At 39.5% G+C, this 17142-nt stretch overlaps 1 protein-coding gene across 1 annotated transcript in view; it reads left to right on the top strand.

Moving 5' to 3' along the window:
- The window catches only part of SLIT3 (slit guidance ligand 3), a 495630-nt gene that overhangs the window by 235061 nt on the left and 243427 nt on the right, over nt 1-17142 (top strand). Inside the window, exon 5 of the mRNA XM_058034755.1 lies at nt 15801-15872. Coding sequence (XP_057890738.1) covers nt 15801-15872 — 72 coding nt within the window. The remainder of the gene's footprint in view (nt 1-15800; nt 15873-17142) is intronic.

Raw genomic sequence — 17142 nt, 5'->3', positions numbered from 1 at the left:
AATTATTTTTTTTAAATCTGTGAACATCTCTGTTCATCCTTTTCCAGGAAGACCACAGCACATTTTATAACAAAGTTGTGTACCTTGTTTGGGACATGTGTCAAGAAGAAAAATTAAATTTATTCTCTCTTTACCAATCAAATCCTCCCATTATTCATAAATGTAGAACACTCAAGCAGTTGTAAGGGCTTCAGCTTTGCTTTGCATTATTGCCTGAGCTGAAACTAGTCCTGCTTTTCATTTTTAGTAGATGAAAAACTTGGAAAATAAATGCCTTTTAAGAAATAACATATAACCTAGCAATTTGTTATACAGTTTCTTTGCTTCGTGGATTCTGACATTCCCTAGGAAAACTAAGATTTAAAGTTATTGTGTAGATACTGCTGTCTCTAATAGTGATGTATTGAGATGTCACACCTGTCAGCAATTTTTTATATAAAATATTTAGTGTTAAATGATGTCAAAAGTAAAGTTTAATAGTTTTTATTTAAATTAAAAATATTGCTTTTTCATCTGCAATTTCACAAATGAATGTGAGAATGAAAATTTAGGCATTGAAGAGAAAGGGGAGATATTCTGAGAATGTACTGTGAGGTAACAAACCAATTTAATGTCAGTGCAGAAAAAGGGGGAAAAATGCAGTTCTGAATGTTGAGAGAAGAAAAAAGTTCACATCCACCCTCTCTGCAAAGAAGAAACTCTGCTGTGGAGAGGTCACAGCAGACAAACTGGGAAAGCTTTGACTTTTTTGGTTTATAACCTTTTTTAGGCCATCAGCTGGCTGGAATGGGTAATTTTTTCCTGAAGTGTAGTTTATTAGTTATAAATTTAGCAATATGTAATGAATAAGTGTTTGGTATTTCTTTAGCACAACCCAGCCACTGCTGCAGTAAAGGGATGGAAAGCTCCACTGGAATATTCAGGATGTAACCAAACACTCTAAGTAAAATTATTTTGTTGTTGTTCACCTATGTGGAAAAAATAGTGGGTATCAGAATCAAATCAGAAGTTACTTTATATTTTATTTAAATAATAGCACTTCAGTACATAAAAATCATTGCCATAAATACAGCAAATTCTGCTTGTGTTAACTGAAAAATCAGCTCACGTGTTAGATATTTGTAAAAATAATGGGGAGAGGTAGGATGAGGCTGGTGAAAATTCTTTTTCTTCTTCTTTCCTGACATTTCAGCCCTTGTTCTTAAGTTTTGTTTTTTTGGTTTTTTTTTTTTTTTTTTTTTAACCTAACAAACTCCTTTATATCAAGGAGTTTATCCTTCACTGTCACAGATTCTGGCATGGAATTCAGCTAAAGAAATCGATTTAATGTTTTGCTCAAGGAGAAAAATTAGGTTGGCTTTACAGAGAAAACATTTAATAAGGATAAGAAATAAAGTCAAAACACAAGGTTTGTCTCTTACTGACCAGAAATAAGACATGAAAAAGCACATAGCTGCTCCATTTCTTGGTTCTGAAGGACCACTGTCAAGTTGTATTTGGTTTTACTTATAGTTTAGTTAAAGATCTTACAAAACCTGGTGCAGTCCATAGAATAACTAAAAGAAATACTTGCTTGAAGTATTTACAGTCAGAATCTCTTCACTTAAATAGTAACCTGAAATTTAAATGATACAAAGGCTTGAGCAGAATATTACTTTCCAAATAAAACTCAATAGATTGTTCAGCTGAGAGGAAAGGTGAAGGAATAACAAATGCTCATTTCAGTTAGGTGTTTTGTGCTTGAAGCTCCCTGTGATAGTTTTTGTTATCTTCAGTTTTTCTGTATTTTTTACTAGGCAATGAGAGAGAATCACACATGAGCAGAACTTTCTCCTTAGTTTGTTTTTGGCAGAGAAAAGGTGATTTTTGTTTGCTCACCTTCAGTCCGGCTGGGGATGTCTGCAGCAATTGCAGGGAAGGCACTTTTGCAACACTTCCCACTTGAGAAGGTATTTCATTTTTACATGAAAGTCAGGCATTTCTTACATATAAATCCTTGTCTTAGAATATCCTGAGCTGGAGGGGACCCACAAGGAAATCCAAAGTCCAACTCATTTACTGTACTGACAAAGCTGATGGCTTTCTCAAGGTTGCAGAGTCCATTTAGGATGGAGGCAGGAATTATGCCAGGAAATGCCGCATCCAGTGCTTTTTTAAAAATTATTTTTTACCCCAGAGAAGGTGGATACAAGATTGGAAGCAGGCCAGCATGGGAGTAGAAGTCCCCATTGCTTGTGGTGTAAGATCCTTGTGCTTCCAGGCATTTATGCTGCCCTAGTCTGACAAGAAGTCTTTGTAGTAACTGCATGTCTGCAGAGAAAAGTTTTTCTTTGTTTTTGCTTGGAGGAAAGGCATGGTAGTGAGCCTCAAAGGGGAAAAACCCTATAATCATTTAGGCTGAAGTGCTTCTTAATTCAAATGGTGTGCTACTTAGAGAACTTGATAAGAAGGATTAGAACTGGAAAAGAAAAGCATTTTTAAAAGCAAAGCTATTACAGGGTTCATTACTTTATTTATATGTTCTCCAAAATCACATGAATGAAGGGAAAAAATTAGGAGAAAAAATACTGGCTTCAGTTCAGAATGTCAATTACTACTTTTTTTAATCCTCTTTTCACGATTTATTTGACATCTTGAACAGTAGCCAAAAAAGCTATTATAACTATAAAACATATTCATTGGTATAAATCTCATTAAGTTGAGCAATTTAATTAAGGTATTGACATGCTTAATTGATACGTGCAAGGAGAGACCATTTTCATTTCTAATTTCCATACGTTTTCTGCTTTTAAGAAAACTAGCTCCGTAAAAATGTTATAGATTCAGCTAAGCCCTGTCATCCCAAAGGAGCACTTGCTGCCATTTACCTTGATTTAGAGCCAACTACTCTTCTAAGTGGAGCTCCATTAAATGGATCTGATGTATGTCTGACTCAAACATGCGTCAGCTTCTCTTATGATCAATAGTGGAATATTTATATTAATAAAGCACCAAGTTAATTAAATAAAATAGTCTTCTGGGTAAACTTAAGATACTAGGGGATGGGCAGCGAATCAATATACTCTGCCATTTGAACATTAACTATGTGCTCTGAAATCTTATGCTACCTTAGCAAAGATGCTTGCAGTGTTGGAGTCTTGGATGCACAGAAAGCCCCAGGCAGGGATCTGCTAAGCAGCCTGAGCAGCATTTGTTTATCAAGGTAGAAAAGGAACCAGCAAACAAAAAGCCTGGGTCAGTTTGGCTTCTGTGACTTCATTCCTGCAGTCACATTGGGAATCCTTTCTTCTGGATGAGGACTGAACACAATAAAATGGGTGTTCTCCCAGTTGTTACAGTGGTGCCAGAGAAGGGGCACGTGTGACACACTTGGCATGTCAAGGCTTATCAGTGATGGTGAAGAGTCATAGGAGCCCTACAAAGACATTTAAAAAACTGCCTTTAAAATGTGTTGGCCGTTCATGAGCGTGTCTGGTTCTGGTGCATTGCACGTTTCAGCCCAAAGCTCATCTGTCCTTCAGCCTTTCCCATCACCACAGGCTCTGTTATTGGAATCAAATACAACACTCTGTCCCCACAGACAGAGCTGGGAGAGAGATTTCTACATGAGTGGGTGACCTTTGGCCACTGTGGGATCCTACCCCTGCTCAAGATGCAGTCTCCAGTCCCAGATTCACGTCACCATCGTGCCCTGATAAGCAAACCCTGCTGTCCCTGTGGCACTGGTGTATTTCTATGACATGCAGATGGCCTTTGAAGGAAGCAAGTTCCCTCAGGTACTGTTGCAATCCACAGCTTCCACTTCATCCTATTTTTTATCTACATTATAAAGATTCAGTACAATAAAGTGAAAAATGTCCTTTTTAATCCTGTGGCTTTAATGAATGCCTCACTTCAATAACCAAAGAAGATGCTTGAAAGGACAAGGAAATATTAATTCATTATTAATAATTTGTTCAGTCAGTTCAGAACTTGTCCTGTGTAAATATGCTTCCATCTCCTTGGCCAGGGCACCATGACATTGCTGAAAACACTGATATTTCTGGTCCAGAGGGAGTGGTTGTGTGCTAGAGCCCTCAGTTCCTGCATTCCTTCTTTACCCAAGGGCACGGGGCTCCCTCCTTTTTGGGGTTTAAAGGAGCTGAGTTACAGCTGAGGGAATTTGAACATGTTCATTTGGGCCTTCTCTCCTCTTTCAAATCTCCCATGTGTGGGCTGGGCTCTGGTCCTTGCTGAGCATCCCCTGACCATAGCCAGAGGTCAGAAATCTCAGTGAGGGGATTATTTCCTGGCTTCTGTGAGACAGACACTGCCATGGAAGTGACAAAATCAGAATGTAAACCCACAGGGAGGTAGCTTATGGAATAATGTACAGAATTTAATAAAATAATCAGTAGTAATACTTCTGTGCTATTGCAGGAAGAGAACATTGACATTGTCTTGTGGGTTGGGATTTTGACCTGGTTAAAATGCTTCTAATTACCAGGCACTAGGGACAAGCTGATGAAATAATCTCCTTTGTCTTGGAGTGAATTGTCTTCCAGTTCAGCATTTACTGAAAATACTTGGTTTAGATCCTCTATTTCTAATTATGTAGAACCTTCTGAAGAAGACAAATGTATGGTGTGTCTAATACTTCCAAATACTCTTCATCCATGAAGAAATAAATGTAGACTCTTATTTAATATTGCTAATCAAAGCCCATGTAGGTTACAGCTGACAGTTGAAAATATTTAATATATGTAAAACTACTTCTGTACTGTTATTGTCCTTGGTAAAGTGTTGGTAATGCATCCCAGCTCTAACATTTAGTGTTTGTTTTTTCCTTTTTTCCTTTACATCATTCTGTGATTCAGAAAGACTGAACAAAGAGTGCAAGCTAGGAAGAGCATTGGAACCATATGTGTTATAGTTGTATATAATCTATATCATAATTGCATAAAGTTAACAGAGTGGGATAAGTTTAGCAAGAAAACCACTTTCTGTGTTAGCCACAGTTCCCTGGTATTTAAAGTTGTCTTTCCACAAATTTAATGTTCAAAGAAAGGAAGAGTGATTGCATCTGAGCTGGGATAAAAACAGGTTCCATTATGAATTCCTTTCTGGAACCAAACAAAAACCTTTGTGTTTGGAGCTGGGATGAAGATATTCTTGTGATTCTTGTGTATTTTTTGACCGACTCTTAGTTTCTGTCTCTTGATTGTTGGTTTTCCACATGACATCTGGAAGTAATGATGTGAATAATATCAGGATGTAAACTTTCCAAGTCTTATAATGAAGTTAAATTTCCTTTTCTGATAAGACTGTTTTTTCATATGACCCATGACACCCTTTTAGCTAATTGGTTTTTTCAAAAGCTTGCTAAGGAGGTGTCATAAATTGAAAAAACTTTTGGGGTAATAAGTCAAGTTTTACCATCAGGCATATTTTCTCCTCACATAACTGTGTTGGACTTTGGAGAAAGTCATCATCATTCCCAGCAGTGATGAAATCAAATCATGCTGGAATTTGATGTTCTTTGATTTGAGAGTGCCTCACCAATGAAACAGCAAAGCGTGGACACACTGGGGTCTGTTGTGCAGGAGCCACTCCTCCCTCTCTCCTGGTCAGCTCTTTTACATTTAATTCAATTTTGTGTGCTGACATTGTCAATCTGGAATTCAGCAGTGCTTGACAGGGAGTCAGGGGAGAGCCAAGTTCATTTCTGGAAGTGGCTTTATGCAGATGAACTCGTGTGGTCTCTGTAAGGAGGCAGCTGCTGATGAATCAGGAGTGCCCTTGTTCCCTCCTCAGCTTGGGGAATAAAGCTCAAAAAACACCACAAACACCTTGGAGAGGTGCTGTAAACCATTCCCACACACCCAGGTCTCCCTATGAGTGTTTTTGGGTGTTTGAGGATTAAAAATGAGTGTTTTCAAAGTAGAATCTGGAGGATTTTGTTTTGCAGTGTTTGGGTGGATTCGAGGAAGTTAATTCCGTTTGTAACTTGTTCAGGCCAAAGTGGTTTGAAAGTGGCAATGAAGTCCTGGGAACACTGGTAATTCTCGTGAATTGTCCTGATTTTAGCTGTTTTCAGTAAAGGTTTAGGTCTTTGGTAGTTGATTTACGGAAACACTCAAATAAAACCCTCAGTAAGCTGAGCAGAATCGTTGTGAGTTTAACTTCTCTTTTGGAAGAATTCACCACTTTATGTGCACTTAGGCTGAAAGCTAATTTTGGTGTAGATTTGTGTCACATTAGCATGTTTGTTCTACTGGTATACTTGAGTTTTATTTTCTCTACATTCCATTTAAATGCCTTTTCCTAAAGCATGGCATTATTAAATGATAAACTTCCTGTGCATGGAGTGGATTCTGAAGGTGCTTTACCTACCTGAAAATTCATGGAAAAGAAGAAATTATTGATTGTGTTTCAGTGAACCTTTTTTGGTGTCGATAAAGCAGAAGAATGAGGTTTGTAAGGGTGTGGTGTGATGCAGCTGTAATGGTCAGGGTGACCTGAAGAGCTGCTGGGTTTGTGGATCCTCCCAAAAACCAGAGAGCTGCTGTTACCTCAACACATAAATGAATATCCCCACTCCAGAGAACCACTTTGTGGTATTACATCTTGGTCTAATAAATCTGGATGTCACATCCACACAGAAAAATGAGTTATGGCTACAAACCAGCCTGAAGTGGATCTCCTTACATCTGCAGTGTTTCACTGGGACTCTCAGGGCTAAACCATCCATAGCAGGGAAGATACATAAAGGGGAAGCTGTGGGAGAAAAAGAGAAGCTAAAATATCAGACAAAAGAGAAAAGGTGCATGGAACTCCTCTGTCCTTTGTCTTGAGCTTCAGTACCTGTTCCTGCAGTCTGCTGAGTATCAGCAGGATAGATATTGCTGGTGCAATATTATAATTTATTTTTAAAACTTTGTTTACAGCTCCAGTACCAGTGTGCCCCTCTTGCACAGGTGCACTTTTTAGCACAGAACAGAATAAAGGCCCTCTGATAACTGGGCCTGAGCTATAAACAATGTTGTTTTTCTCACTGCACTGCATTCAAATACTTTGCAACTCACTGGAATGGATGGAAATTCAAGTTGGTTTTACTATCCACAGATTCTCTATAATTTTTATTACTTTTTATACAACCACAGGAATGTCTGCAGTGATCATACAAACAAATTATATAATTGGCCTTTTTCAGGAGAACTTGGTAAAAAAATAAATCCTCGATCTTTACACATGTAATTGCTACTTAATCCTAGGAAAAATCTTATTTTCTTAGCTAAAGTACAGGATCACAGCCTGAATTAAATAAATACTGTTGTGGTTATTGTTTTCATTGTACAATGTGATGATTAGGTACACAAAAATATTAACTGGCAGGGAATTTTTTTCCTTTAATATATTAGTAAAGTAGTGAAGTAGTAAAGTGCAGAAAAAAATCTTTAGTATAAAAATGTTCATCTTTAACAAGGTTAAGACAGATCAGCCAAAAGAGAGTCTTGCTCCACATGCTGATCAGTTATCCAAAGACAGTGCATGTTTTATTCTTTATGATTTCACATGTTTCCCTTCTAGAATAAAAAATCATCATAATTAAAAAATATATGACCAATCAACTGCAAATATATATTTTTTTAATGGTCAGGCAGGGCTGTGGAGGCTCCTGTGTCTGTGGGGAGATCAGAGGAGGATGATGTTGCCTACTGATGTCTGGAATTTGCAAATGCATAGAATTTCTTTCCTGTGTGGTTCAACAGACAAAAGTATAACCCCCAAACAGGTCAGCAGTATAAAACCAGTGCTTTTTAAAATTAGCTTAAAATAAAGGCACCTCCATATAGCTGCTTTTCTATTTTAGAAAGTATTAACATTAATAAGCAGTGAGAGAGCTTTTGAATTCACATTGGTTTAGCAGCAAGAAAATATTGACAAAAACAGAAAATGATGGGGAGAATCATTCCTTTCTTCTGAATTCAGGGCTTCAGCCCCCCCTGTCTGAGGTGTGTGGTGTCCCCACTAACTCACAGGAGTGCCTCTGTGTTCCAACCTCACTTCCAGTGCAGCTGGAGGATTTGGGAGCATCGTGACCCTGGGAGCCTCTGTTTTGTCAGGGGTCCAGTGGGGCAGGAGAGCTCCAGAGGGAAGGTTTTCCTGTCCAGATGGATCCCAGGGGTTCAGAGCTGTCTCTGCTGGCAGGGCACCCTCCCCACACAGTGGATGGATGGCACAGGGTGGATTCCTGATCTCTGGGGCTCACTGGGAAGGGTTTCTGTGTCTCTGCCCACACTCCCTGGAGCCCCGTGCTGCCTCCCTTTGTGTTCCTTTGTCGCCCTGACCAAAAGGAAGGATTAATTATATTGGTACATTTTCTAAAGCACTAAAACCCTGCTAACAAAGACATCTTCTTGTCATTTATTAGCCAGAACCCTATCCTATTTCCAGTGAGCTGCTTCTCCTCAAGAGCTTCCTCCGAGTTCCACTGGCTGTTACTTTCCAGGTCCTACTCCCTGACATACCCAAAACTGAGTGTAAATACTTAGAGGAAAGATTTTACTTTTGTGTGTATATTCCAAAAGACAAAACAGATGCTGCTTCCTAAAATGAAAGCTCACCATCAGTCTCAAGATGGGTGGTTTTAAAATAAGAGTCTCCTAAATGCTGTCTGATCACTATTTGCTGAGCTTTTTAGAAATGGCAGGAGGAGGGAGAACTAGAAAAGTCATAAAGATAAATGTTGATTTTGGTTGGACATTGCCATTGATTAGTTTTACAGTTTATTTAAAATGATATAAAAAACATTTATTTAAAATTATATAAAAATATAATTTAAAATATTTTAAACAATTTATTGAAAATTATATAAAATATTTTAAATGATATAACAATATCGATTAGTTTTACAGTTTATTTAAAATAATATATAAATATTTACTCATCTTCTCAGAGATGTTCTGATAGATTTTTTTTCTATTTGTTGAGTGCATTAACAGACAAGTGTTGCTCTGTGTCTCAGTGAAACAAGGTGGGGTTTGAGTTTTGGGTTATTTTGGGGTTTTTTTAAGCAACCAAGAATTTAAAAAACCTCTACTGAAGAATCAGGTAATCACAAATGAGTATTCTCTGTTCTTTTAAACATTTGAAAAGATTTCAGCATATGCTGTGTGATCCCTGTGGTTGTGTCAGGACAGAAGTCATGGAACTGCACAACTCCACAGAGCTTGGATCCTTTGAAGGACCTTTATTAACAGATGGTTTTTAAATTGTCCTTGGAGAAGGTGGGAGATGATGATAAAATAATCATTTTCTGCTGAGATCTTTTTCCCCTGACTCCTTAGTGAGCACCTCTCCCAGATCCCGAGGCTCTGGCTCTGCTCAGTGTCCTGCTCTCACAATGCAGGTGTGCGTGCCTGGGTAATGGGGCTGTGGGCAAGTGCTGAGACCCAGAAGTACAGAATTAACATCTCTCACTTCACAGTGCCGCTGGGTCAGCAGAGAAACCGTGGTGTTTACCTTGTGCAGGCTTAGCACAGTGCTCGTGCAGCAGTGCGTGACTGCGTGAAAGCGCCGAGCGCTGCTTTAATTGGAATTTTGGAGCTAAACTCCCTCCTCAAAACAAACAAGACAAAACCAAACCCGTGTTTCCCCTGCAGCCTCCCAGGGCAGGAGCTGAGAGGCAGCTGTATTGTGTTTAGTGAAACACAGTCACCTTGTTCAGGGTGCAGGACCCGCTCTGTTTGCAGAGCTCAGATCCTTCTCACCCTCTTTACTTTTCGTGCACTGGTAGGCGGATTTTTTTTCCTTTTAGAAAATCAGCAGTGATGCCAAGTTTCCACAGAGTAATGCTTTACAACACTGCTGTTGTTAAGCTCTTGCCTTGTAGCCCATCAGCAACAACACTTTTCCATTTTTCCATCAGACACAGAGCTACAAGTGCTGCTTTACAGTAAATACCATCTTTACACCGGCCCTGCTGAGAGGGAGAAGCCATTCCTGCACTCAGGGCACAGGTGCTGATGAGTGTCAGACTTGCCACAGCTTGTTCTAATTACTGGAGGAGGAACCTGATTTGGGCAATGCATTTCCCACCTGGAAGATGATAAATATCTTGAGTTTAACTTCCATATTTAAGAGACTCAAAGTTTCTGAATCGTCCTTAACTGTTAAATCAGTTATTTTTTAATCTGAGTGTAGAATAGGAAAAACTCTAATACCTAACAGCTTTGGAAATACTAGGACATTATCTCGTAGGTAAGAATAATATTTAGTTGTTGCATTAGAAAATGCTAAATATTAGTTTTGATTAAAAAAAAATTAAAAGCTACCATATAATTTTGGCAGAGCAGGAAGAATCCTTTTGTTCCTTGCTGCAAATGAAATGCATAATATTCTGTGCTGGAATTTTTACAGATACAATTAAACTCCTTCCCCCCCGCCACCATGGATTTTTTGGTCTTTCTCCCTCATTTTCTCTTTCAGACTCTTCCTGTAGATAGCACTGGTCCCCTTGCCCTGTCTCTTCTCTGGTTGTAGCAGTTCTCTTCCCTCAAGTTTTGTTCTATGACAAAGCTGAATTGTATAATTCCTCACTTTATTGACTTGCTTATCTTTTATTACACATTACTTAGAGATACCTATTATCTTTGGATAATACTCTCTAATTTTCCCCATCTGTTATTCTTTAACTCCTTAATTGTTCTACTTAATTCAGTAAAACATTGCAGGATAGAGTTTATGTGTAACATGTTGTACAAATTAAAACTAATTCTAATGAGACAAATTGCAGTGACCAGATTGTGTTAAGTATGTGACCTTTAGTGGAGCAGTTCAGTTTAGTTTTAGTCCAGTTGTAAAGAAAAATTAGATTGAAGAGTAGTCATTAAACTTGAAAAGTGCACAAAAACCTCAGGAAGGTTTTATTTGATTTAATTTTAATCAGTGCATTGGACTGAAATGTTTTAAATCCAGGAATCATAATTTGTAAAAGAATGTAAACAAGCCACCAAGAGGGATGAATTAATTCTCATTTCTCTCAGCTGCACATTCTGTAGCCAGAGCAAAGCTGGTGGGCACAGTGCTGATTTCTTGGCATTGGTGGCACCTGGCCCTTTCTTAAAATCAGGAGTAGTATCTTTCATTAGCTCTGTTTTGCAGAGCAGGTGAACAATATTAACTTTCCAGTATTATTCTGGCAAGAAGAGAGGATAGGAAACAGTTTTATTTTGCACTCAAGTCTCATATCCAGTCAAAGGAACCAATGTTTGTCCTATGGTTTTGTACCAGCTGCTTCAGAGAGCTGTGTGTGAGCTCCCCTGACTTACTCCAAGATGCAATTAAGTTGTGGATAAACTGAAATGCTCCTGAAGAAAGGAATCAGGTTTGTTAGGCTGGATTTTCCCTTCATTTTAAGTAAACCATTGGTTCCATGTGTTAATAATTAATTCTGTGAGTTTGCAGTTTTACTGTGGAATAAACATAGAGTAAAATGCTGGGGAAGATACAGGTTTGGCTGTGCAGAATTTGCTCTGGGTGACTTGTTCTTTAAGTCTTTGCCTTAAACTCTTTAGACATTAAAGGCAAGCTGAGTTCTTTATTGGATAATGCTTCATGGTGATCTCCCAGCCAATTTGAGCGGGGGAAATAATTAAAGATTAGTGTTCAATGACATTAAATACTTCTTAATCAAGCTGTTTTTCAGGCAGATGTAAAAAAAAAAAAAAAAAAAAAAAAAAAAAAAAAAAAAAAGTATTTTTAAATTTGCAAACCTGTGTGTTAAAAAAGGTTGAGAAAATAACTGGCAAATCCTCAAAGGGTGGGTTTGGTTTTTTCTTTGTTTGAAAAGGAAGAAAAGCTAAGCATAATGCCATCACTGCTGAATTTTTGATTTTCATATAATATATGTTATTTCCAGTACCTTTTTAATTTTGCAAGTTGTATTTAAGTAGTTGTTTTAATGTTTTAGATCTGTAGTCCAAATGAAGATTCATTCTGTGGAAGTTCATAGGGTCTGTGTTCCAATTAAGTGATTTATGTTCTCTTACCGGCAAAATAATAATAATAAAAACGTCTTAATGTATTCTGTTGCTCTGTTAGATAGCTGAATTTCCACTCAGGATGCAATAGGCAGCTTTAGAGCAGAAGCTGAAACCAGCACTACAGAAAGACTGCAGAGGCACTTAGGAAACGTCAGCACTTTTGGATGGGTTTTTTTTTCCCTTTCCAATCCTTTTGTCAGTGAGGCACTTACAATTCACATTGGAAGATCAAGAAAACAATATTAGACTTGCAGAGGGAGTTCATCTGTGTCCAAGGCATTTTAGCTAAATTAAAATAAAATCCAAGAAAGGTATTGGCTTGTGCCAACTCTTGCAGGAGTCTGGGCTGGGCTAACACGAGCTGAGCCACAGCTGCTGGGTCTGTCAGCTCCTGCCTCTCTCCCCTGTGCAAAATGCCAGCCCAAGCTCTTTAACATCCCTGTGGCTCCGTTCCCCCAGCTCAGAAATGAGGATGCTGTTTCCTCTGGGGTATTTTTTACTGTGGAAGCTGTTGGATGAGTTGGAAAAATTAATTTTAATGCACAGAGGACTAAGTAATATACTTATTTCACAATCTCAATCAATTTTAATATTTCAGAATTTAAAATTTGTTCTGCTGTTCTCCCCTGGGTTCCTCTGGGTTCTGCTGCCTGTGCCCAGCAGTGCAGTGCACCAGGCTGGGTGTGCTCTGTGCCCTGCTGCAGAGCTCTGTGCCAGGTCAAACTGCACAGAACCTGCCTGCATTTATCAAAACAATTGATATCAAAACAAGGACAGTTCAATCTGGAAATGTTTCCTTAGCTCAGCTCATCTGTTTGACCAGGATGAAGATGAGCACATTCTGGTTCTGTTGGTGCTTTCTCCCAGCACCAGAGGGACTCTTGCAAGGAGGGTGCTGCAGATGGACTGGCACATTATGGTTTGTCCTCAGGTCAAGTGATTTCAGCTCTCTAACACTGCCTGTTTTGGGAAGGGTATCGGGAAGTTTATTATTCCCTAAGTCTGGAATTTTTCAGATTTCCCCTTTCCCATCATGTTCCCCCCAGGCACTGGACTTGTCTTCCATTACAGAAATGGGGGGCTTGAAGCTTCTGTCTAAGTAGGAAATCTATTAGTAATCATCACTCTTTTTTTTTTTTTCTGTTTATTTTTCTTAATTACTGCCTTATTTTTCCATCTGCTTTTTAGGTTTTTGTTTTGGCCTCACATTGATTTATCTGGTTTTCAGCAGTTACTATTAATAACTAATATTTATTTTGCACACCATTGCTGTAAGTTTCCCATCATGTCTGCCATGAGAAGCAGGGAATAAAAAGCTGGAACTTTAGGATAAACTCAGCAGAGAAGTTTCTTGTTAAAGCCTTCTGCTACCTCAGAGCAAATTTTGTGAAGTGCACAGGCTGAGCCTGGTTGAGGTTTGCTTGCTTATTAAACATGCTTAACAAAACTGTCACAATGTCAGGAAGCACAGAGAAACACTCCTCTTGACCATCTCAAAATAGGGTGATTATAATTGTGAGAAGGCAGAAAAAGAAACATTGGTGACTTTTCCTCCATGCTGTCTCACTAATGCCACTCAGGCTAAGATTTATGGAATCAGTCCATGATCCAGGAGATTGAAAGAGGCAGGTTTGTTAGCTGGAAAAGAGAGCCTTATAGAGAATAAAAATAATACACTTTACAAGAAGGTTTTCATAGAAAACAGATGAACTTCCTGCAGTCCCCTGGTTTGGCCTGGCTGCAGGTTAAAAATTGAGCATAAAGACAAAGCAGAGATCAAATATATAAATTAGCCCTTGTAGAACACAACAATGCTATGAAATATCACTTGAAAACCTGATTTACTTTTACACATGACTGGAAATGCACAATAAAATACCAGACAAATGCAACTTGAGATGGTGGATTAAGTGTGGTTTTATTTGACCACACAATTCCACTTTTCCAAGCCCTTTTTGTTCTGCTTTGCGTGTGTCTTCCTTTCAGATCTTAACTAATTTTTGCCTTGCTAAGCCATTTTGTCACACTTTTGCCACAGCTCTGCTGTGCCTCGGTGTCACACCAAAGTGACAACTTAAAACTTCCTCCATCTGGGTCTGAAATACCCTGTGCTTTGTCTGCTCTCTGTCCCAGTTCCCTGATCATTCGTCTGGGTTGAAGGCCTGTCTTAAAAGAACTAATATTTTGTTGCTGGCAAAATAAAGGGAAGGTGAAGGCGGGGTCAGAGTGTGGATCAGTGTTAAACAAATTGTGAAGGTCACAAAGAATTTTAATCTGACTTGAAAAAGAGACTTGTACCCAGCAGCACATTTTTGTTTGCGCTCCTCTGAATGGACAATTGTGGCTACTTTGAGAATTTGGTGTAGACTGCATGACTGGTAGAAATTGAATTAGTCTCGTGACAAGGACATAGTCCCCTTTTTTCCTTATCTGCCTGATGGAAAGCAGAAGAAAGCCCCGTGTGACACGTCTTGACCCGCAGTGTCAATGTGGGCTTTTGTGACAGGCTCTGATTTCTGGCCTCTCATTTGATAAAACCAATTTGGTGGAGGCTAGAAAGGAGCTCGCTGAGCAGTAAATGTACTTACAGAAGAGGGTGGCTGGGGTGAGTACAGAGGGCTGCCAGCCCCTCCTAAGCATCATCACAGAGGCAGAGTTTCTCTCTGAAAATGGGGCAGAGCCTTGGGGATGCTCTCACCCAAACAATGCCCTGTGCAGTTCTGCAGGATCAGTTTTATTTGTCCCTTTGTCATCACTGAGCCTTCCCTTTCCTCCATTTGCTTCTTTCTTATATTTTTCTTTCCCATTTCTCTGCCTTCCTTTTTTCTTCCTCCCTTCTTGTCTTGCCCCACCCTTTGTCCTTTAAACCAGACTGAAACCTCTCCCCCTTCTCTGTGCTGATGGGGCACCCACAGGAAAATCAGGGTAAATGCTGCTTTTCCTCACCATGAAAACATCCCAGCTTTCTGCTTTCATGTCCATTTCTCACCCATTCCTGGTGCTCTCCTTCCCACCTCCACTGCACTGCTGGAGGGCTGTGAACCTGGAACTATTTATAGTTCATCAAGGGGAAAAGCTCTCAAATGCAGGCTGGGAATCAGGAAAATGTTACCTGCACTCACAACGCAGATCTAACCATTTTTAACGTGCTTTCAGTACTAGAAAGACTTTTTTAATTGCCTGTTGGTTGTTTAGTTTTCTGTTGCTGGTTTTTAAAAAAGGTTATGAATTCAAGTTTTTCCCATCGATACATAATGCAATGGAATTTTAATGCAGTAGATTAAGATCTTTTCAGTTTAAATTTAAAAGGCTCACAAGAGAATGATTGTCATGTTTTGCCTGAATATTAACTTCAAATAAGAAGTTGTAATCTGAGTAGGGGCAGCCAAGTATTTTTGCAGTCTGTAAACAAATAGAAGCATGCAGAGAAAATTACATTTACACTACAGGGTTGTGATTCCAAGGCATGAGATTTGGCTGCAGGTACTCTGACAATGAACTATGGCATTGTGCCAGCATCACCATCACATTTGAGTGATGTTTGCTCGAAATTCTGTCATTTGTATCAGGAATTCTGGAGGTTTTGGTTGGAGAGTCATTTCAGCTCATTCCACAGACCTCTGGAGGAGAGAAAATTGAAAACACCGTGTGGGTGTAACAAATCCAGCAACATCTCCTTTTCCAAGCACGTGGATGTTCCACTGGCTGATGCAGATTTGAGAAATGTGTTCTCTTTGTTAACACAATGTTTTTTTTCCCTGTTCTCTTATTCAGAGACCTGAGCGAAAACCAGATCAAAGGAATCCCTAGAAAGGCCTTTCGAGGAATCATTGATGTGAAGAACTTGTAAGTGACAACTTCATTAATATTTGTGCTGAAAACCTTTCTCCTCTCATTATATCTGGCTGTTGCTCTCAGTTTGGGTACCTTGTGCCCAGCTCTGTGCAGCACCAAAGGGACCCTGCAGGTTTTTGGCAGGGCTGATTTGGTCCTCATGCCTGTGAACACACCTGGGGAGGTTTTGAGCTGAGGAACAAGAACAGACTCAAAGGCTTCACCCCTTCCTGCAGGACTGCCCTAGAGCAAGGTGTGCACAGGGAAAATTGCTGGTGGAGTTTGGGGATGGAATTGAAATGTTTTGCTTAGTTTAAGTTTTTTCTCCCATCACTTCTGTCAGAAATAAATGACAAACTGTGGCACTCAGGCATGGTGGTTGAGCACAAATATCAGAAAATGAAAAATGTAATGGGAGCAGTTAACTGCACAGGCTTTGACAGCTTGTATTTAAAATTAAAATAATTTATAAAAGCCTTTTAAGAGAGAAGACAGGCCTGTGGGTTTTGTGCTAATGAAGCCAGTCTGTCCTAGCCTTTTGCTGTAAGGTAGCCTGAAATATGTGTAAAGACTTTAGCTCTGAATTTCCAGAGCTGCTGGAGGCTCTCACAGGTTATGTAACAGAAACCCCTTTTTGTGCTCACCCACACTGTAACCCACCCTTGGCTTTGTTGGAGTCAGCACGGGGTGAGCTGAGCAAGGAAACAACAGCCCCGGGCTCAGCAGGCTCAGGATTCCCTGGGACAGCCCTGCAGCCACCCTCAGAAGCTTCTCAGAGCATTTCATTAGGGTTAGCACTGTGTTACCACAGCAGGAGCTGAAAACTGATCCCCACTGTGTTAAATATTGGAAGCACTGCATAAATGCTGTGGATGTCTTAAAATTGAGTGGAAGGAACAGCTAAAGGAGATCTGAAAAGAAAACCTCTTCTACAAACAGTCTTGCAGCATAGTTCTGTTTTCAGATCTTGCCCCAATTAAATGCTCTCAGGCATGTGATGTGATCCCTGGGGCACCCTGAGAAGGGCCAGGAGTTGGACTTGATGATCCTGATGGGATCCATCCCTTTAATCCTGTTACCATGGGTTTTACTTGCATTGTGTGATCTACAGGAACAATAGATGGTGTTTTGTTTCAGGAAATCAAACTTTGCCAGCTGTAATTCACTGTTGTTGTCTGACTTGATTTCAAATAACAAAGTTTGCATTCAGAGTTTAGGTCACCTCTGAGAAGGTGTCACACCCAGAACAGGTGTTCTGATTTATGCACCCACTCTCAGTGCA

Source organism: Melospiza georgiana, chromosome 15, assembly GCF_028018845.1.
Source record: "Melospiza georgiana isolate bMelGeo1 chromosome 15, bMelGeo1.pri, whole genome shotgun sequence".
Lineage (NCBI taxonomy): Eukaryota > Metazoa > Chordata > Aves > Passeriformes > Passerellidae > Melospiza > Melospiza georgiana.
Note: the sequence above shows the minus strand (reverse complement) of the source record. Positions and strands in the feature narration are given on the sequence as shown.